Source organism: Poecilia formosa, unplaced genomic scaffold, assembly GCF_000485575.1.
Source record: "Poecilia formosa unplaced genomic scaffold, Poecilia_formosa-5.1.2 Scaffold636, whole genome shotgun sequence".
In the NCBI taxonomy this organism is placed as follows: Eukaryota; Metazoa; Chordata; class Actinopteri; order Cyprinodontiformes; family Poeciliidae; genus Poecilia; species Poecilia formosa.
Window position 1 is genome coordinate 196594 of NW_006800575.1, and position 22226 is coordinate 218819.

Genomic DNA, 22226 nt, shown 5'->3' on the forward strand with positions numbered 1-22226 from the left:
TAACATGAATTTACAGCTCAGAGATGTTGATGCTGTAATAAAATTATTCAAATTAAATCTATAAGTTCACCAGGACTCGACATCTGATGTCTGAATCTCATCAGTTTATTCTCTTTCGTGTTTGGAACAAAATATATTGATCCATCATATTCTGGCCTTTATGATAGTTAGCAATAACTGCAGTGACTAACATTAACAGGCAGCATAGAAAATGTTTTCTCCCAAACTTTCTCATATAATGCAGATCAAGTTTCCAGTAAAATATGATCACTCATTTTAAATGATCTGTTCTAGAATCAGTTTCCATCAAAGTAGTGAATAAATTATCACTAAATAAATAAATATTCTTTACTTACAGAGCAGAAACTGCAGAGATGTTTCCATCATGGCGGCTCTGACTGATCTGACTTCTGCTCATCGTTTCCTCCTGTTAAATAAAGACCGCCCTCTTCCTTTAACAGGGTTATGAGGTTAGCTTTTTGCTAAATCATCTGGTTTTCTGTAGTTTTTTTTAAAGCTACAACTAATAAACTGGTCAGAAATACGTCTGATTTCACAAACAACTCAGGTAAAAACACATTTTACTGCTACAACATGAGCTACTGGCTGCTATTCTGGCTTCACATTATTTGAGTTCATTCATGGGAGAGATGATCGTCTGTGCTGCTGCTCCGCCATGATGTAAGGCCACCGAAAGAAAAGTCATCATACTTATTGTAAATATGTCATAAATCATTTTAATAGAGTCAAAACAAACCTATCCATGTTTTAAGATCTTGTTCTATTAGTTCCTTTTGACACCAGACAGAAACAGGAAGAAGATTCAGAATTATTTTACTTTTGATAAATAGAGAAGCAGTTAAGATATTGGAAGTAATCAAATCTTAGGCCTGTTCCATCTGTTCAGCTTCTAGAATGATTTACTTTGTTGAAGTCTGTTAATAAAATAACTGAATGTGAAGAAGTTCTGCAGAAGTTCTGGTTCTTTAGGGATCATTTGCACAACAGGCAGTGCATTTCATAAAACAATTAGTACAAACTTCAAAACCTGGCTAACCTGCAAAAGTTCCTTATTCAGGAGGGATAATTTATTCCTCAAACTCAAGTATCCAATGAAAGTATCAGTGTAATTAAAACGAAAAATCCTGACATGTTCATGAAAAGATTGTAAAATATTATTAGTCATGTTTTCATTACTAAAGCTCATTCATGCTTTGGTTTCTTATGCAGAAAAGTTACATTTTAGTGACAATAATTACCTGTAAATGCTCCAGACAGCACAGGACAATATTTGCACAGCCATTTAAAGTCTAAAATAACAGAAAGTCGGGGACGTCCAAGCCGATCCTGAGGTCATCCTGCCCAGTTCCCTCCATGGTGACAGTTTTACCTCCTCAGCAGGTCGTTGTTCTGTTCCTATTATTTTAACAACCATAGTCTCAGATCAACACTGGCAGCAGCAGAAACGTCTCATCAGCAGCACTGAACCCATCAGGAAAAGCTGCAGTGGACAGCATTGTCCACATGAGGACAGTTCAACAGTAAGATCTGATTCCATGTTGGAGTGGTTGTTGATGTGCTTTATATTAAGATCTTGTTCTTTGTGCCCCTAAATGAACTTTGAACTCTGCCTCTCCTGTAGTTGACATGTGACCACAGTACCATAAGCGCAGCCAGGGTCCGCCCAGGGCCCACAGCCGACCTCCACCAGTTTACAGAACCAACTGGTTAACAGAGGACGCCATCGCCATGGTTACCGCTCTGCACAGGACATTGACACATGTGGAACAGCAAAGGGACTATTGGCTCTTCCTAGACTTCAGCTCAGCTTTTAACATCATCATTCCAAGTAAACTGGTGAGGACATTAAGGGTCCTGGGTCTCCCCTCAACATCTGCTGCTGGATGATGGACTCCCTGACAGACGGATCCCAGAGGTGGGATCCCAGCTCTCCTCTGAGCACCAGCCCTGGTTCTCCACAGGGCTGAGTGATAAACCCAATACTCTGCACCATAGACATAAAAGAATAGACGCTTCATGGAGCGATCTCACCTGGTGTTGCTGATGTGATGTAGGGCGGCCATCTTGAAGAGGTCGCCAGCTCTTCTCAGAATTGCATGTTTGGTAGGCACAATGAAGTATCAGCGCATTTAATTAAAAACTCACTAAATAAACAGATTTTCACGGCTTTTTACTGGAAACCTTATAAAAACAATTATCATTGTGCATGGACATTTATTTTTTAAGTGTTTTTGAATTGGATTGATGGTTCAGCATATTTAAATATTCTTAGTGGGGAAAACAGAATAAAATAGAAATAAAATATTCTGATTTGATATGAGTGACACATGAACACTGCACTTATGTTTATTTAGTAATAAAAATATATAAACACAAAATAATACAAATATAGTGAAACAAAGATGATTAAATATTGATATGAAATAATATTAGGCTACATGAACATATACATACATAATGTATATCTATATAGGTTATTTTTCATGTTTTCCATTCCATTAGTTCTAGTTCCTGTGCAGTGAATCCGTCTCTCCTTAAAGACATTCCCCACTTTTTCCTCATAATGTCTTTAGGAAACCATCAAAATATAAACGGGAGCCATCTTACTTTGGACATAGTGAAAGAATTACATATAAATAACAATCTGCCACCTGTGTAAATTGATAAATATATTATATTATATTATATTATNCATGGTTACCGCTCTGCACAGGACATTGACACACGTGGAACAGCAAGGAGACTATTCGCTCTTCCTAGACTTCAGCTCAGCTTTTAACATCATCATTCCAAGTAAACTGGTGAGGACATTAAGGGTCCTGGGTCTCCCCTCAACATCTGCTGCTGGATGATGGACTCCCTGACAGACGGATCCCAGAGGGTGGGATCCCAGAGGGTGGGATCCCAGAGGGTGGGATCCCACCTCTCCTCTGAGCACCAGCCCTGGTTCTCCACAGGGCTGAGTGATAAACCCAATACTCTGCACCATAGACATATAAGAATAGACGCTTCATGGACCGATCTCACCTGGTGTTGCTGATGTGATGTAGGGCGGCCATCTTGGAGAGGTCGACAGCTCTACTCAGAGTTATACATTTGGGAGGCGCAGTGAAGTATCAGCGCATTTAATTAAAATCTCACTAAATGAACAGATTTTCACGGCTTTTTACTGGAAACCTTATAAAAACAATTATCATTGTGCATGGACATTTATTTTTTAAGTGTTTTTGAATTGGATTGATGGTTCAGCATATTTAAATATTCTTAGTGGGGAAAACAGAATAAAATAGAAATAAAATATTCTGATTTGATATGAGTGACACATGAACACTGCACTTATGTTTATTTAGTAATAAAAATATATAAACACAAAATAATACAAATATAGTGAAACAAAGATGATTAAATATTGATATGAAATAATATTAGGCTACATGAACATGTACATACATAATGTATATCTATATAGGTTATTTTCCATGTTTTCCATTCCAGGAGTTCTAGTTCTAGTGATTCAGCTGCTGATATTCATCCTGTGCAGTGAATTTGTCTCTCCTCCTTAAAGACATTCCCCACTTTTTCCTCATCTTGTCTTTAGGAAACCATCAAAATATAAACGGGAGCCATCTTACTTTGGACATAGTGAAAGAATTACATATAAATAACAATCTGCCACCTGTGTAAATTAGTCAGTATATTAATATATATTATATTTACAATATAGCTATGTTTGTTTAAATCCAAATCCAAATACAGCAGGTGAGAGACGTAGATCATTTATTTATATTTAATGAAAAAAAAACTTTCAAAATACAAAATATAAAAACAAGAAAATCCCAAACAAGGCCAAACTGGAGACATGAGGAGAAGAGAGGAGAGCAACAAGATGAACTGATGAATAGTGACTAACTATGAGGAGCTTGTGAGTTTGACCAAAGACTCTGACTGATGAGCTGATTATCAGAGTCTGAATGAAGGAAGCAGGAGCCAGACTGAGGAGAGGAAGAGAGAAAGTGGCTCAGGGAGGCCAAACACTAAGGAATGACTGGACATAATGACATTAGAGTAAAAAACAACTGAGAAAATAACATAACTAGAAAACATTATGATGATACTAAAGGAAAACAGGAATGAGACAAATCTAACCAACATAGTAAAGTAGAATAAACTAATAAGGTAATTTTATTTATATAGCACTTTTTCAGCAACAAGGCAGTTCAAAGTGCTTTACATCAGTGTTTCCCAACCCTGGTCCTCAAGGCACACTGCCCTGCATGTTTTAGGTATTTCCCTACTTCAATACACATGATTTCAATTGATGGCTGATTATCAGGGTTTTGCTGAATTGCAATCATCTGAATGGCTGTGTTGAAGCAGGGGAACATCTAAACATGCAGGTCAGTGAGCCTTGAGGACCAGGGTTGGGAAACCCTGATTTACATCATAACAAAAGATAAATTCATGCAACATAGAATTAACAATCAAAACATTACATTAAGTCTAGAGCTGTGACTAAATTATTAATTACATTTCATAATCAACTCCAACCAGGTGGGTTTTAAGTTGAGATTTAAAGGCTCTCAGTGTTTCAGCTGTTTTACAGTTTTCCGTACGTTTGTTCCAAATCTGTGGTTCATAGAAACTGAATGCTGCTTCTCCTGGTTTGGTTCTGGTTCTGGATGCAGAGCAGAACCAGAACCAGAAGATCTGAGGGGTCTAGANGCTGGAGTTAGCTACAACACACGCCCGTGTAAAACTCACTTAACCGCTAAGTCAGGATGCCATACAACTGTTAATAACAAAGTGTATGACGATCTATGTCATGATTCTATGTTGTTGATTAAATAAAATCATATGGTAATGACGTGTCTGACAGATGTAGCCGTTGTTCTATCACATAGCCATACATGCAGTGAGTACCATGCCAGCGCATGCGCATTAAGAAGTCCAACTCTCAGTGTAGTTGTCAGTATACGCAACAAGTTATGACGAAAATAAGTCATTAAATTGTTTATAATATGACATAATGTGATAACTAGATAGATATACATGCATTGTCATGGTTTCAAAGTGTGTTTAAAGCAGGTCTTGCTGCAGCTGGATGCCATACAACTGTTAATAACTGTTAATAATGATCTACGTCATGATTCTATGTTGCTGATTAAATAAAATCATATGGTAATGACAGCGTATGCATGTCTGAGCTAAGGTATGACTATCTGACAACGTATGCTGATCTGACAGAACACCGTGAGTTTTGCTAAGCGTATGACGATCTGACCCGACAGAACAGCCGTTCTTTGTTCTTGTAATGCTCTGTGTGCACTGCATCATTATTTTATTTAATTATGTACGTTGATATTTAATTTTACAAATAACTAAAACAAGAACGAAAGAGCACGCAGAGCATGCACATTGCTCTTTGATTGTTTTTGTTCAAAGTGGCAGCTGTAATGTCTGCCATGGTGTCAGACTACCTGGCTTCATGTACTGGGATAGAGAGTGAAAACAGTCACGATGAGCGCCTTCTGTTTGGTTACTTCTTGCTTGAGGCAATGCCCTGACAGTAAATAACGCTCAACCATGAACACTGACCAAGGAGCAACAATTGCTATGTTTAATGGTGCAACAGTGGTGGTTTCTGACATGAGCAATATGGGCAAATGCCCAGGGCGTTATGTTTTTAGGGATGGCACAAGACCATCACACATTGTAGCACAGAAATGGAATATTTAATATCGGTAAAATATATCAAGTACTTAATATCTAGGTGTTTTATGGTAATATGGATCTTTCAGATTATTTTGAGAAGCAATTTCTATCATATTTTACATTTTATTGTGTCATGGAGCTGTAGCTGGTCTTGACTTGGTCTCGGACCCTAAAAGTCTTGGTGTTGTCTTGGTCTCGGGTTAGGTGGTCTTGAACACAACACTGCTCTGCACCATAGACGTATAAGAATAGACGCTTCATGGACCGATCTCACCTGGTGTTGCAGTTGTGATGTAGGGCGGCCATCTTGGAGAGGTCGACAGCTCTACTCAGAATTACATGTTTGGCAGGCACAATGAAGTATCAGCGCATTTAATTAAAAACTCACTAAATGAACAGATTTTCACGCCTTTTTACTGGAAACCTTTTTCAAACAATTATTGTGCAAGGACATTTATTTTTTAAGTGTTTTTGAATTGGATTGATGGTTCAGCATATTTAAATATTCTTAGTGGGGAAAACAGAATAAAATAGAAATAAAATATTCTGATTTGATATGAATGTTTTACAAAGCACACATGAACACTGCACTTATATTTATTTAGTAATAAAAATATATAAACACAAAATAATACAAATATAGTGAAACAAAGATGATTAAATATTGATTGATATGAAAAAATATTAGGCTACATGAACATGTACATACATAATGTATATCTATATAGGTTATTTTTCATGTTTTCCATTCCAGGAGTTCTAGTTCTAGTGATTCAGCTGCTGATATTCATCCTGTGCAGTGAATCCGTCTCTCCTTAAAGACATTCCCCACTTCTTCCTCATTTTGTCTCTAGGAAACCTTCAAAATTAAAACTGGAGCTATATTACTTTGGACATAGTGAAAGAATTACATTTAAATAACAATCTGCCACCTGTGTAAAATGGTGAATATTAATATATTATAATATATTTACAATATCTATGTTTGTTTAAATCCAAATCCAAATACAGCAGGCGAGAGACGTAGATCAGTTGTTTATATTTAATTTTTAAAAAAAACTTTCAAAACACAAAGTATAAAAACAAGAAAATCCCAAACAAGGCCAAACTGGAGACATGAGGAGAAGAGAGAAGAGCAACAAGATGAACTGATGAATAGTGACTAACTATGAGGAGCTTGTGAGTTTGACCAAAGACTCTGAATGATGAGCTGATTATCAGAGTCTGAATGAAGGAAACAGGAGCCAGACTGAGGAGAGGAAGAGAGAAAGTGGCTCAGGGAGGCCAAACACTAAGGAATGACTGGACATAATGACATTAGAGTAAAAAATCACTGAGAAAATAAACATAACTAGAAAACATTATGATGATACTAAAGGAAAACAGGAATGAACCTCAAGGCACACTGCCCTGCATGTTTTAGGTATTTCCGTACTTCAATACACATGATTTCAATTGATGGCTGATTATCAGGGTTTTGCTGAATTGCAATCATCTGAATGGCTGTGTTGAAGCAGGAGAACATCTAAACATGCAGGTCAGTGAGCCTTGAGGACCAGGGTTGGGAAACACTGATTTACATCATAACAAAAGATAAAGTCATGCAACACAGAATCAACAATCAAAACATTACATTAAGTAAAGAGCTGTGACTAAATTATTAATTACATTTTATAATAAACTCTAAACAGGTTTTACGTTGAGATTAAAAGGCTCTCAGTGTTTCAGCTGTTTTACAGTTTTCTGGAAGTTTGTTCCAAATCTGTGGTGCATAGAAACTGAATGCTGCTTCTCCTCGTTTGGTTCTGGTTCTGGGGATGCCACCACTTGCCCTCAGGAAGGAACTGCAGGGCAATAAAGTACTGAAGTTTTAATGTTGTATAAACCCATCAGGTCATTTGAGCACCAGAAGGCAGGATGAGTGAAATGTTTTGCCCAAAGACACGACAAAGGTGGACAGAGAAGGAACTGAACAGGCAACCCACCGATTCCAGGACGAACTCCCAGTCACCACCATCATCCCATCGTGGATGTAAGTCTGATCGATTTGCTTTAAGCAGCAGGTAGATTGTTTCCCTAAAACCTGTGAAAAGTCTGTTAACCAGGAAACTAGTCAATATAACTAAATGTCCATCTTTTGATGGTGCCTGGTTCTTCATCAGTTTTATAACCTAAAAATCATGTTTTATTCTCACCTGCTCTCTGATTTGTGTGCATAACTTTCAGGTGAGAAGGTTAGATGTAATATATCATTTTGTTCAGACAGCAGGAAACCTTAAAAAGGAGCTGCAGTTCAAACTTTTCACATTCAGTTTGTTCTCTGCTGTTTGAAGCTCTGATAGAAACAGGTGAAGTGAATCAGTTGAGCTGAACTTTATATATTCTCTCAGTGCTGAAAGTCTCTTCCTGCTAGAAATGAATGTCTCAATGTTCACGTTTCAGGTTCTGGATGGTTTTCAACATTCATAGCCTGAAGTTCTGCTTCTGCTGCAGGAGGCTGGTTCTGTTCCTGTGATGAACGTCTCTGTTTTTTATAGAGCAGAAAACCTGAAACAGCAAATAGAGCCAGAACAGCTAAAACTGAGAGACCAGCTATCAGTCCAGTGCTGGTCCCTTCATTCTCTGGTTGTCCTTCCTCGTTCCCTCCATCCTTCTTTTGTCCTTCATTGCTCCCTGCAGAACAGAACCAGGAGTTAGTCTGATCTGCTGAAGATCATCACCTGCTGATCTCAGACCAGCTGATTTCCACTGAAACAACACATTTAGAAAACCAAACATCTGATCTGACATGTTTCTCTCTCACATTAGTAACCATGAAGCAGCTGGAGGTTCTGATCCAGTCAGACTCACCTGGAGCAGAAACAAGCAGGGTGATGATGCAGATGGGTTCATTCTTCATGTGAGATCTCTTCCTGTGTTTATTTTTAATCCCATCAACTCTACATTCATATGTTCCAGTATCATCAGTCGTCACATTCCTCAGAACCAAAGACATGTCTCCATTCTTAATCTCTCTGTCCTGTAGATCCACTCGGTTCTTATAAGCTGGATTCTGACCCTCATTATCAAACTGTTCATCTCGATACAGAGCAACATGATCATTTCCCTCCAGATCACATCTTCTCCACTCTACAATGATGACAGGTTTTTTCTCAGGAGCNCATCCACACATTTATCTGTTCTAAGCATCTGTTCAGTGATTGGATGGGGTCAAAGGTCACCTGGTGACATCGTGATGTAGAGCTGTGTATCATAGTTATGGTAGCTGATCAGTGGTGCAACTGCACATTATTCAGGTGGATGAGAAAGCATAAATCGGCGTTGCCCCATCCAGACGGGGTTTTGGCGCCCCCTCTGGTGCTGTAGTTGAAATTGGGTCATTTTTCCTGCATTTGTTTTGTTTGGGCACAGCATTGGTACTGGCTTTGGAGTGGATGAGCAGATTAATCCTCTGATCTTTTGAATTTTCTCTGAGAAGAAACTGGAAAACTTGTTGCAGGCGTTAGATTGAAGTTCAGGTGGTGACGTCATAGGAGGGTTTGTGAGCCTGTCAACAGTAGCAAATAAAGCTCGAGCGTTGTTAGTGTTTTTGTTTATGACATCTGCAAAGAAAGCCTCTCTTGCATGTTTTAGTGTGGAGTGATAGTTACGTAGTCTTTCTTTGTAGATGTCATAATAAACGTGCAGTTGAGTTTTACACCATTTCCGTTCGGCCCTACGGCAGAGCTGTCTTGCAGACTGAACTGTTTGTGCATTTCTCCATGGAGATTTCTTCCTACCAGTCACAGCCTTCACTTTAATGGGGGCAATGTAATCAATGATATCTGAAAGTTTGCACTGAAAATCATCTACCAACTTATCTACGTCATTATAGCTTAAGGGTGAGGAAGAAGAGGAGATTTGATTAAATGTTTCTGCTGTGTTTTCTGTGAAAGTACGTTTAGTGATAGTAGCTGTTTGTCCAAGTGGGTTAACGGATAAAGAACTTTCAAAGATAACAGCAAAGTGACATCAGTTACAGAGACGTTGGAAATATTCACACTCTCACTGATAACCAGGTCCAGTGTGTGTCCATGAGTGTGTGTTGCTTGTTTGACATGTTGTGCTAAACCAAAACTCTCTAATATATCAAACAGCTTTGTTGCCCCTCGGTCTTCAGGTTGTCAACATGAATGTTGAAATCACCGACAATTATTAAACAATCATAATCAATACATATCAGAGATAGAAGTTCATTCAAGTCCATAAAGAAATTTTCCTCATATGTTGGAGTTTTGTATAAAGTTAGTGTCAAAGTTCGTTTGTGGCCTTTTACCTCCATTCCAAGATACTCAAAAGACATAAAATTACCCAAAGAGATTTTACTACAGTTTATGGTATTCTTAAATATTGAAGCCACGCCTCCTCCATTTTTGTGTTTTCTATTTTCACTTAAAAAAATGTAGGTAGGAGGCGCTGATTCAGTTAGTATGATTGGTTCATTATTGTCATTCAGCCATGTTTCTGTCAGAAATAAAACATCAATATTATGCTCAGTGATGAAATCATTAATTAATAGAGCTTTAGCACAGAGAGAACTGGTGTTTTAAAGAGCTAGTTTAAGTGACTTGGGGGCTGAAAGTTCTTCAGTCTGAGGTTTGAATTAAGACCGCTGCTTTTTGTATTTCTGTTTTTTGTAATTTTTCTTCTAGTGATCCAGACAGGTAATGTCCTGCTATGAAATGTCGGGGGGCCAGACACATTCTGGAGGAAGACGGTTGTAAAGATAATATCTGGACCCCGGTCTCAGAGTGCTGGATCCTCAGGGCGGTCAGAGGCAGGTGGCTTAGATGAAGTGAGGTCTGCTATGTTAACGCTAAGGAGAGTCGTGTCGTGGTGAACCTGTTGATCCATTCCATCCTGCTGGGAGGAGGAAGAGTCCGTCTGTCCTCCTCTCTGACCCGGATCCTCCACCAGCATCTTCAGGCGGCTCAGGTGCAGCCCGACTCTCTTTAGTGATTGACTTCCTGAGAAACTCTGATCTTGTGAGTGAGTGTAGGAGCATAGAGGGAGGGGGGAAAGAGGAGGGAAATCAGTTGCTCTGTTACCAGTCGATGTTTTATCACTTTGTTTTGGGACACTTTGCTCCTGATAACCAGAGGCCTCCATCCTAGTCAGACATCCTTGAGCCTGTTCTTCTGAAGCGATGGTCACATTATTGTTCTTGTTGACAAAATAAAAAAATGTTTGCAGTGAGCAGCCTTATTCCGTCTTTGTTCAGACTGCGTCCTCCTCTTCCTAGAGGTGAAAGTGCTGCCAGTAGATCCAGAGGTCATCGATGAAGGTCACTGAGCTGGCAGAGCAGGTTTTAATCAGCCATTTGTTTATCATGCCCAGCCTAGAATGTTCTTCGTCTCCCCACTGAGGCGATGGAATTGGACCGCTGAGAAATAACTTCATTTTTCATTTTCCCAAAGTGTCCAGAAGAATATTAAAGTCCTTTTTCAGAATCTCAGATTTTTGCTTTGCCAGACCGTTGGTTCCANCATCACTCCTCCCAGGTTTCGGGCTGATCGCTGGTTTTCAGTTGTAATAACTGAAGCTGAGCATTGATTCTAGTTCGCTCCTCTTTAGGTCCAAAGATGATAACTTCAGTTTGTTTCTGTTCAGCTGGAGAAAGTTTTGGCCCATCCACACATTGATCTGTTCTAAGCATCTGTTCAGTGATTGGATGGGGTCAGTCAAGGACCCCTCACACTCCGGCCACCACTTGCCCTCAGGGATGAACTTCAGGGCAATAAAGTACTGAAGTGTTCATGTTGTATAAACCCAGGAGGCTGGTTCTGTTCCTGTGATGAACGTCTCAGTTTTTTATAGAGCAGAAAACCTGAAACAGCAAATAGAGCCAGAACAGCTAAAACTGAGAGACCAACTATCAGTCCAGTGTTGGTCCCTCCATTCTCTGGTTGTCCTTCCTCGTTCCCTCCATCCTTTTTTTGTCCTTCATTGCTCCCTGCAGAACAGAACCAGGAGTTAGTCTGATCTGCTGAAGATCATCACCTGCTGATCTCAGACCAGCTGATTTCCACTGAAACAACACATTTAGAAAACCAAACATCTGATCTGACATGTTTCTCTCTCACATTAGTAACCATGAAGCAGCTGCAGGTTCTGATCCAGTCAGACTCACCTGGAGCAGAAACAAGCAGGGTGATGATGCAGATGGGTTCATTCTTCATGTGAGATCTCTTCCTGTGTTTATTTTTAATCCCATCAACTCTACATTCATATGTTCCAGTATCATCAGTCGTCACATTCCTCAGAACCAAAGACATGTCTCCATTCTTAATCTCTCTGTCCTGTAGATCCACTCGGTTCTTATAAGCTGGATTCTGACCCTCATTATCAAACTGTTCATCTCGATACAGAGCAACATGATCATTTCCCTCCAGATCACATCTTCTCCACTCTACAATGATGACAGGTTTTTTCTCAGGAGCTTCACATGGCAGGATGGCGTTTTCTCCAGGTTCAGCTCTGATCGTCTCTCCTGCAGTGGAGGAAACAACACAGAGGTCAGAGGTCAGAGAGGAACCCTGATGAGGCATCAAGGACAGGACACTGGGCAGTCAGAGTGCAACTGCATTTCATGATAGACAATTATCATTTTCAACCAGAAGAGGGCGCTCACAGATCTTATTGTAATCTCAATGTCACAACAATACCTTGTTTACTTTTTTTTAAATCAGCAGTGTGAAACATGTTAGAGTTGATTTACCCATAGAAACTAGATAATTTATTCAGAGGGAAGAACCTAAAACATGCAGAGCAGCAGAACCTGAGGACCTGAACTGAGAAGCTGCTTTAACACAACAAGTTTGTAGAAAAGCTCCTAAAGCCCAATGTTAGTGTTCACGTCCCTTACAGCTTTTCCACAGACAGACCCAGAAATCATCACACTGATCATACAGACACTTTGGTCAGGGAGCAGCTTCTGGTTCCCACAGTGAGGGTAAAACTGGAGGCAGAGACGGATTTATGGTTCAGGTGANAGGTGAGAAGGTTAGATGTAATATATCATTTTGTTCAGACAGCAGGAAACCTTAAAAAGGAGCTGCAGTTCAAACTTTTCACATTCAGTTTGTTCTCTGCTGTTTGAAGCTCTGATAGAAACAGGTGAAGTGAATCAGTTGAGCTGAACTTTATATATTCTCTCAGTGCTGAAAGTCTCTTCCTGCTAGAAATGAATGTCTCAATGTTCACGTTTCAGGTTCTGGATGGTTTTCAACATTCATAGCCTGAAGTTCTGCTTCTGCTGCAGGAGGCTGGTTCTGTTCCTGTGATGAACGTCTCTGTTTTTTATAGAGCAGAAAACCTGAAACAGCAAATAGAGCCAGAACAGCTAAAACTGAGAGACCAGCTATCAGTCCAGTGCTGGTCCCTTCATTCTCTGGTTGTCCTTCCTCGTTCCCTCCATCCTTCTTTTGTCCTTCATTGCTCCCTGCAGAACAGAACCAGGAGTTAGTCTGATCTGCTGAATATCATCACCTGCTGATCTCAGACCAGCTGATTAAACTGAAACAACATATTTAGAAAACACAAACATCTGATCTGACATGTTTCTCTCTCACATTAGTAACCATGAAGCAGCTGGAGGTTCTGATCCAGTCAGACTCACCTGGAGCAGAAACAACCAGGTTGATGATGCAGATGGGTTCATTCTTCAGGTGAGATCTCTTCCTGCGTTTATTTTTAATCCCATCAACTCGACATTCATACGTTCCAGTATCATCAGTCGTCACGTTCTTCAGAACCAAAGACACGTCTCCATCCTTCATCTCTCTGTCCTGTAGATCCACTCGGTTCTTATAAGCTGGATTCTGACCCTCATCATCAAACTGATCATCTTGATACAGAGCAACATGATCATTTCCCCCCAGATCACATCTTCTCCACTCTACAATGATGACAGGTTTTTTCTCAGGAGCGTCACATGGCAGGATGGCGTCTTTTCCAGGTTCAGCTCTGATCGTCTCTCCTGCAGTGGAGGAAACAACACAGAGGTCAGAGGTCAGAGAGGAACCCTGATGAGGCATCAAGGACAGGACACTGGTTGGTCTGCTTTCATTAGTAAAATGTTATTCGGGAAGAAATCACGATAGACAATTATCATTTTCAGCCAGAAGAGGGCCCTCACAGAGCTTATTGTAATCTCAATGTCACAACAATACCTTGTTTACTTTTTTTTTAAAATCAGCAGTGTGAAACATGTTAAAACTGGTGGGTCCATGAGAAACTAGATCATTTATTCAGAGGGAAGAACCTAAAACATGCAGAGCAGCAGAACCTGAGGACCTGAACTGAGAAGCTGCTTTAACACAACATGTTTGTAGAAAAGCTCCTAAAGCCCAATGTTAGTGTTCACGTCCCTTACAGCTTTTCCACAGACAGACCCAGAAATCATCACACTGATCATACAGACACTTTGGTCAGGGAGCAGCTTCTGGTTCCCACAGTGAGGGTAAAACTGGAGGCAGAGACGGATTTATGGTTCAGGTGATGGATGTGTCTTTATACACCATGAAACTAAAGACACATCCATCTTCTTTCATTTTCATTACTAAACAGATCTGTTCTTTTCATTCTGTCATTATTGTATCATTTAGCAAATAGAAATAATATTGATGACTGATTTAAAATAAAAGAGGTTTTGGTTCTTAACCAAAACCTCTTTTATTCATACAGTCTATGAATAAAAACACATACAGTGTGTTTTTATTCAGTGTATGTAAACTTATGGTTTCAGCTGTATGAATGGGTGGAGGGCTGTGATTTATGATTCCTGTCAAGTTGAAAGTTTGATAAGAAACCTTGAAATACCGTGAAATGCCTTGATGCTGACATGTGGTATACAAATAAAATTTGATTGATTGATTGAAGAACCCGACTAAAAACAGAATCCTGGACTGATGTTTAAAATACTAAAACTTCTCAAAATTCATGAAGTAAAACACAGAAGTCAGATAAAAGCAGACAGATGTTGGACTTTGATCGTTTTTAACAGTGAAAACGTTGTGGTTCAGTTTAAAGCAGGGTTTTTCTAAAACAACATCCCAAGCTGTGAACATCAGAGCTCTGATCAATAATCCCACAAATGATTTTATATTTATTATTTTTCAAATAATACATTAGTCTCACTTCCTATCAGAAACAATCCAAAAATCATTTAATATATAAATCTGCTTGGGTATGAATAATTTTAAGTTCAGCTCTTTAGATCAAAACACATTTATGTGTTAGAATGTCCTAGTCAAATCTCTAACCTAAATCCAACTGAGAATCTGTGAGAAGACATAAACCTGATGTTCCAGATGTTCTAATAATCTCAGCCTGAGACGTTTGACAGAAAGTTTTTAGTCTGTAGATGATAAAAGGTGGAAACAAAACCACAAAGACCTGCAGCTGGACCTGCAGTGAAACCTGGTTCTACAGAGAACTGGGTCTAACAAATGTTACATAAATTACAAAGTACTTATAAACTATTTATTAATTGACTTCTGAATACATTTTATTGCTCTGGATTTTATTTAGGGTTGTTATAATAAAGGGGAACAAATGTAGAAACTTGACACAATTCTTAGAATTTTATTTGTTAAAAAAGTTGAAAACCATGAAACCTTCTGAATCAGTTATTATAATACTAAAAGTATTGATCCTTCAACAAAATGTAGATAAACTATGTTGAAGTTCATGTTCAAGTACAGTAGAGTATCTGTGATGCTGTGGGCCTTTTCTGTCTAAAACCCAGGTAATAATGTTCTAGAGTCTCTCGCCTCCTGCTGGCCTCTTTTAGAAAAACGCTGGATAATAATTTAAAACAAACGTCAACATTAAAACTCAAGAGATATTATTCTGAATGACAGCAGCTCCAGCCTCACTGTGCAGGAAAAATCCTGGTTAATCCAGTTCAACCAGTTCTAAACTGGGTTAGTCACCAACGTTTCCAGTTTCCCACAATATTTATACAAATTCAAGGAAACTGAAACGGTTTTGGTCATGTGACAATAAAAAAAACCTCATCTAAAACAGAACAACGAACAGAGTTAAAACCAGCATTAAAGTAGAGTTTATATCAGAGGTTCATCAGATAAACATTATTTATCATTTATTCTTCATATCTGAGGTAAAACTCACCAGCAGAACCAAACTGGACGGAGATCAGGGAGAGCAGAACGAGGAACCATGACGCAGCAGGTCGAGTCGCCATTCTTCGTCTTCCAGTTCCACCAGTTTGAGTTAAATATAGTTTTATTCTAGGATAAAACAATTTAACCTTCAAAGATAAACCCTGTTAAATAATGTTGGCCACAAAACATGTAAGAAAATTCAGCTTCGACAGTAAAGCGTCGATGTGACTTTGACTGAACGGTTGGTGAAGAAGGAGGAGTTTAGAGGAGGAGCAGAAAGAGAAACTATTCTTCTAAAATGGCTGATCTGATCTGATCATGTTTAGATAAATCAGCTACAACATGGATTCACAGCAGTAGGGATCGTAACGCTTTATTGTCCACTATTGAACTTTCAACATGTAGTGCTCAGTATTTAATGATTTGTTTGAGAGCTGGAAGCTGTTTGGCTGTTTGACTGAATAAACAGGAAACACAAAGTCGTCTGTTCTCTGTCATAAAAGAAGTGACCCAGAAACAAAGAGCAGCAGCAGAACACCTGCAGCAGCCCAGCCAGCATGCATAGGTGGGCCCCACTTGGGTTTGATGTGGGCTACATGGGTTATGAGTGGGCATGGGTTTTATCTGGGCTAACTGTATGGGACCGATATGGTAACCTAAAATGGGGCCCACTTGGGCTGGCCCATTTGGGCTAAACATATGGGCCCCATTCAGCATNTGCCCAAGATCGAATTTTATTGGGTGATTGCACTTTTCCTGAATTTGGATTGACTGAGGGGCGGGACGAGCGGGAGTGCCGCGAAAAGAAAGAAAAAAAAAAAGAGAGACTGGACGTTTTGTGTGTGAGCTGGTTTGGTGGACAGAACTGCTGGGAAGGTGCCACAGCCAAGGTGTGCACTTGGACCAGGGGATTGCTGGAGGAGCGAGGTTGGAGCGAGCGGTGAGCTGGACGCTGGAGGTTTGGAGCTGGAGCGGTGGAGAGGGACAGACCCGCTACACCTGCACGGGGCCCGCTGTTTGGAGCTAGCTGCGCTTTCCCCGCCTTTGAGAAAGGCACGGAGCAACAAGCTGCTAGAGGAGGTTTGACTTATCTGGACCTTTGCTAAACCTTGGTTGGTGCATCGAGGACCTTGGTGAGTCGTCGGTATCAGGCCTGCAACGGGGTAATGACCATAAGGCCGGCTTTTATTTTTGTTAATTTTTGTGGGCCCACTTATTAAAACTTGTATTTTCTTTTGTGTATTTTGGGAAGTCTAATGGACTTTAACATGTTTGGAACTGACTAAAATAAGTTCACTAAAGGAATATTTAAAGGTTTGAACATACGGGGAAAGACTCTATTCCTAACCAGGTGTCTGAGCCTGTGATTTTCATTTGTATGTTTACTTTTTGAAGTTGGAGTGTTAAATAAAGGGTTTACGTTCATTAAGGTTCATTATTGGAGGGTCAAGTGGGAAGTAGTCGAACCCAGAGCGCTATATCCAACATAGATATAAGAGAGCGCTACATATGATTGGCTCTACCAAACTCAGATCAAAACTATTTACTAAATGACTTCTGATGGAATTTAATTGTACTGGATTTTATTTAGGGGTGTAATAATAAAGGGAACTAAATGCAGAAGTGAAGGTGCATGAATAGTTTTCCTGGTACGGTAGTGAATCTGTGATGCTGTGGGCCTTTTTTCTTTCTTAAACATAGGGAACCTTGCTCTAGTGTCCCATCATCCCCTCTGATGGCCTCTGCTCTAAAACTAATGGATAATAATTTAAAATGCATAGAGATTATAATGAAGAGCAGCTCCAGCCCCACTGCAGGAAAATCACCTGGTTAAACCAGTTAGACCAGTAGAACTAAACTGGGTTAGTCATTAGGAAAGTGAAACTGTTTGGGTCATGTAAAAAACAAAAAAATAAACAAATAACAAACATCTAAAACAGAACGACGAACAGAGTTAAAACCAGCATTAAAGTAGAGTTTATATCAGAGGTCCATCAGATAAACATTATTTATCATTTATTCTTCATATCTGAGGTAAAACTCACCAGCAGAACCAAACTGGACGGAGATCAGGAAGAACAGAACCAGGAACCATGACGCAGCAGGTCGAGTCGCCATTCTTCGTCTTCCAGTTCCACCAGTTTGAGTTAAATATAGTTTTATTCTAGGATAAAACTATTTAACCTTCAAAGATAAACCCTGTTAGATCATGTTGGCCACTAAACATGTAAGAAAATTCAGCTTAGAGGAAACGAAGCGTCGATGTGACTTCGACTGAACAGTGGGTGGAAAGAGGAGGAGCTTAGAGGAGGAGTGGAAAGAGAAACTATTCTTCTAAAATGGCTGATCTGATCAGATCAGATCAGATCTGATCTGATCTGCGCATGTTCAGGTAAATCAGCTACAACTTGGTTTCACAGCTACAGGAACAATAATAACCTCATCAGAGATATCTGATCTATCAGTCAGCTTTATTGTTCTCTACTGAACTTTGCTCTCTAGTAAAGGATAAAAGTTTTATTGTAATTTTTACCCATGAAGAGAGATGTTTCTATTTACTTGGAGCACCTGGATCAAATACAGAAATATTCAATAACTGGATGGAAGAAAAATGTATAAAAGTTAATCAAAAGGTTTTGTGATGGACTGGTGAACTGTCCAGGGTGACCCCGCCTCAGCCGTTGGCAGCTGGAGATGGGAATCAGCATCCATCCTGACCCCAGTGGGGTAAGAGACTGAGTGGATGGATAATCAAAACGTTATATTTATCTGTGGGGATTTCAACGTTGATCAGAAAAATACTCAAATTCAAGTTCAGATGGTGGATCTCTAGAAAGGTTTAAGTTAGTACGTTTCTCTGTGTAATAATATAAAATCAGTTGTAAGCCTCATATTCAACATTTACAGAATAAACTATGTAGGAGGATATAGGTCCTGGCTGAAGCCAGACATGTTCTGAATAATAAATCACCTCATATTATAAATAACTCTCTGATTTTTCCATATTTAATAAATTATTCAGAAGTGTGGGGAGTTAATTACAAAAACTCTTTACACCCACTGAGTTTCAGAACCGAGCCGTTAGAAACACAATGTTGGTTATTATGAGACCACAAACCCGTCATTAAAACCTAGAAGTCTTTAATTTGAAGAGCTGGTGAAATTTAAAATACCTCAAATTATGTTTAAGGCATCTAATAAACTGCCACCTGAGCTCATACAGAGCAGGTTTTATTAAAGAGAAGGAAGATAAAACTGAAACTAAACTTAAGGATTTCTAGTTTATGAACAACAAGAAAGAGTTTCAGCATTCCAATTCATGGGGTAAAATTATTGAACAATTTAAATGAGGAGTTAAAACAAAGTCAACATTTAATACAATTTAAAAGGAAAAGGAGCACTAATGCATAAATTGAGGCTAACGCTTATGAGTGTGTGCATATGGATGTGTATATTTAACCTATATTTATTTTTTATTTTTTTATTTATTAATGAGGGTCCATCTGAATATATTGTTTGAGTTTATGGGGTCAGAGTTCATCAGTTTCTTACTTTTTCCTACTCCTTTTCAAGCGTGTTAAGATTATTGTGGTACAAAAAATGTTTTTGCATTTCTTATGTGTGTTTTATACTTATGTTCAAAATACATAAATAAATAGTCATTTATTTCAGGGCTGTGTGGCTATTTGGACTGAATAAACAGAAAACAAAGGTCGTCTGTTCTCAAATAAAGTGATGCACCTGGAAATATGTAAAGATCAGCAGCTGAACACCTGCAGCAGGTGAACATCCTGGTCATGGCTGATGGAGCTTCATGTTCAGGTGAAGTTTTAACCCTTTAATGTCCAAAATGTCAGCATTTTATTCATCTAATGGGTTTTAATAAAGAACCCAGAGAACAAATAACTCTGACTACCCTCGTCATCTATTTATGCAAAGTTAGTCGTCCTCACAACTCCACACACACATTTGTTTCTCCATTGACCTCCATTAATTTCTACTTGTAGCTAAAACCTAACCATTACCAACCAGTACATACTGAACCCTAAAGCTGACCTCTAACCCTAAAACAGCATTTACCCTCCTGGGGATGGAAGGAGTCACTCAACACAGTCTTAGGAAAAGTACAAATCACAAGACCACACACACACCCACACACACACACACACACACACACACACATGCACACACACTCTACTGCCCCCTGCTGGCTCATTTCCCATGACTGCAAACAGCACTGATTGTTTCTTTAGCAGCCATCTTCTTATTTTATTGATTCATAATCTCAGATTAATGTTCATATCCTCACAGTAACAGAACCAATCAGACTTCTGGGCCAAAACCAGAACCATCCAATGAGAACCACATCAGGAACTACATCACAGAGACACTGAAGGAGGTGAGTTGATGAGGAGAGAGTTCTGCTAATTCTGGACCTGCTGTTACTTTAACCTCAGTCAGCTGTCAGACAGACATAGTGAAAAATAATAAACTTCCCTACATATGGGCCACAGCAGGTTATACAATGTTTTTATTAACAGCCTTTCATTCTGCAGCTCAGTGTNGGTATCTGGTGGGGAAGTTTGGGTAACCGAGCCGCTGTGCTAACACGTGGGAAAGACCACAAGATATGTGTGTTCTCCTTAAGAGTGTGCGTCATTGATGAGAAACCACACACACCTTCATGTAGACACATTTATGCCCATCCATGTTCAGTGGATTATCTGTGAAACAGTTTGGAATACAGAACAGTTAAAGGATCCTGCCTCGTGTCTTCATTAAACTCCTGCTGCACCTCATCCAAAACTGGTCCTGAGCTGAATCCTGGCCTGAGTGGTGTTCTGGCCGACACTCCAGGTTGAGAGCGGTGACAAACCTGAACAGCGCCTAACAGTCCTTCAACTTTAGAACAAACTCACTTACAGTTCTAGAGCAGTGGTGGGCAACTCCAGGCCTGGAAGGTCTCCTGCAACTTTTAGATGTGTCTCAACTTCAGCACACCTGAGTCAAATAATGAGGTCGTTAGCAGGACTGGAGAACCTGACTGCACTTAAGAGGTGATTCAGCTGTTGGATTCAAGTGTGTTGGACCAGGAAGACATCTAAGAGTTGCAGGACACCGGCCCTCCAGGACCAGGATTGGACACTCCTGTTCTAGAGTCTCTCGCCTCCTGCTGGCCTCTTTTAGAAAAACGCTGGATAATAATTTAAAACAAACGTCAACATTAAAACTCAAGAGATATTATTCTGAATGACAGCAGCTCCAGCCTCACTGTGCAGGAAAAATCCTGGTTAATCCAGTTCAACCAGTTCTAACCTGGGTTAGGCACCAACGCTTCCAGTTCCCCACAATATTTATACATATTCAAGGAAACTGACAGTTTTGGTCACATGACAATGTAAAAAAAAGCCCATCTACAACAGAATGTCGGACAGAATTAAGAGTTAAAACCAGCATTACAGTAGAGATTATATCAGAGGTCCATCAGATAAACATTATTTATCATTTATTCTTCATATCTGAGGTGAAACTCACCAGCAGAACCAAACTGGACGGAGATCAGGAAGAGCAGAACTTGGAGCCGTGACACAGCAGGTCGAGTCGCCATTCCTCGTCTTCCAGTTCCACCAGTTTGAGTTAAATATAGTTTTATTCTAGGATAAAATAATTTAACCTTCAAAAATAAACCCTGTTAGATCATGTTGGCCACTAAACATGTAAGAAAATTCAGCTTCGACAGCAAAGCGTTGAAGTGGCGTCGTCTGAACGGTGGGTGAAGAAGGAGGAGTTTAGAGGAGGAGCGGAAAGAGAAACGAAACAACTAAACTGGCTGATCTGATCTGATCTGCGCATGTTCAGATAAATCAGCTTCAACAACATGGCTTCACAACAGAGATCACAAAGTTTCATTGTCCTCTATTGAACTTTGAACACGTAGTGCTCAGTATTCAATGATTTGTTTGAGAGCTGGAAGCTGTTCGGCTGTTTGACTGAATAAACAGGAAACACAAAGTCTGTTTGTTCTCAGTCATAAACAAAGTGACCCAGAAACAAAGATCAGCAGCTGAACATCCTGGTTCATCCTGTCAGTCACGGCTGATGGAGCTTCATGTTCAGGTGGAGTTTTAACCGTTTAATGTCCAACATGTCAGCATTTTATTCATCTGATGGGTTTTAATGAAGAACCCAGAGAACAAATAACTCTGTACCTTCATCGTCTGATTATGCAAAAACCTGTTCAACCTCTCCTGGACCTCCCTCCCCACACACATATGTTTGTTTCTCTATCTTTGCAGGGACTTTCCATTTACTTCCATTCATTTCTAC

General features: G+C 39.6%; 2 protein-coding genes and 1 long non-coding RNA gene across 3 annotated transcripts; all 3 read right to left on the reverse strand.

Moving 5' to 3' along the window:
- Positions 1-8359: 8359 nt before the first annotated feature.
- Positions 8360-8887, reverse strand: LOC107834472 (uncharacterized). The gene is made up of 2 exons (XR_001660261.1): positions 8584-8887; positions 8360-8406 (listed from the first exon to the last, which is right to left on the reverse strand). It is a non-coding gene; the product is annotated as an uncharacterized LOC107834472 (long non-coding RNA).
- A 1631-nt stretch (positions 8888-10518) lies between these two features.
- Positions 10519-21703, reverse strand: LOC103130449 (hepatitis A virus cellular receptor 2 homolog). The gene is made up of 4 exons (XM_016665924.1): positions 21435-21703; positions 11903-12262; positions 11519-11725; positions 10519-10754 (listed from the first exon to the last, which is right to left on the reverse strand). The coding sequence occupies exons 1-4, from the start codon at positions 21505-21507 to the stop codon at positions 10519-10521; spliced, it is 876 nt and encodes a 291-aa protein (XP_016521410.1). The 5' UTR covers positions 21508-21703.
- Positions 12771-16103, reverse strand: LOC103130444 (hepatitis A virus cellular receptor 2 homolog). The gene is made up of 3 exons (XM_007541836.2): positions 15907-16103; positions 13391-13750; positions 12771-13213 (listed from the first exon to the last, which is right to left on the reverse strand). Exons 1-3 carry the CDS (start codon positions 15977-15979, stop codon positions 12972-12974), a joined length of 675 nt encoding a protein of 224 aa, XP_007541898.1. The 5' UTR covers positions 15980-16103; the 3' UTR covers positions 12771-12971.
- Positions 21704-22226: the final 523 nt, after the last annotated feature.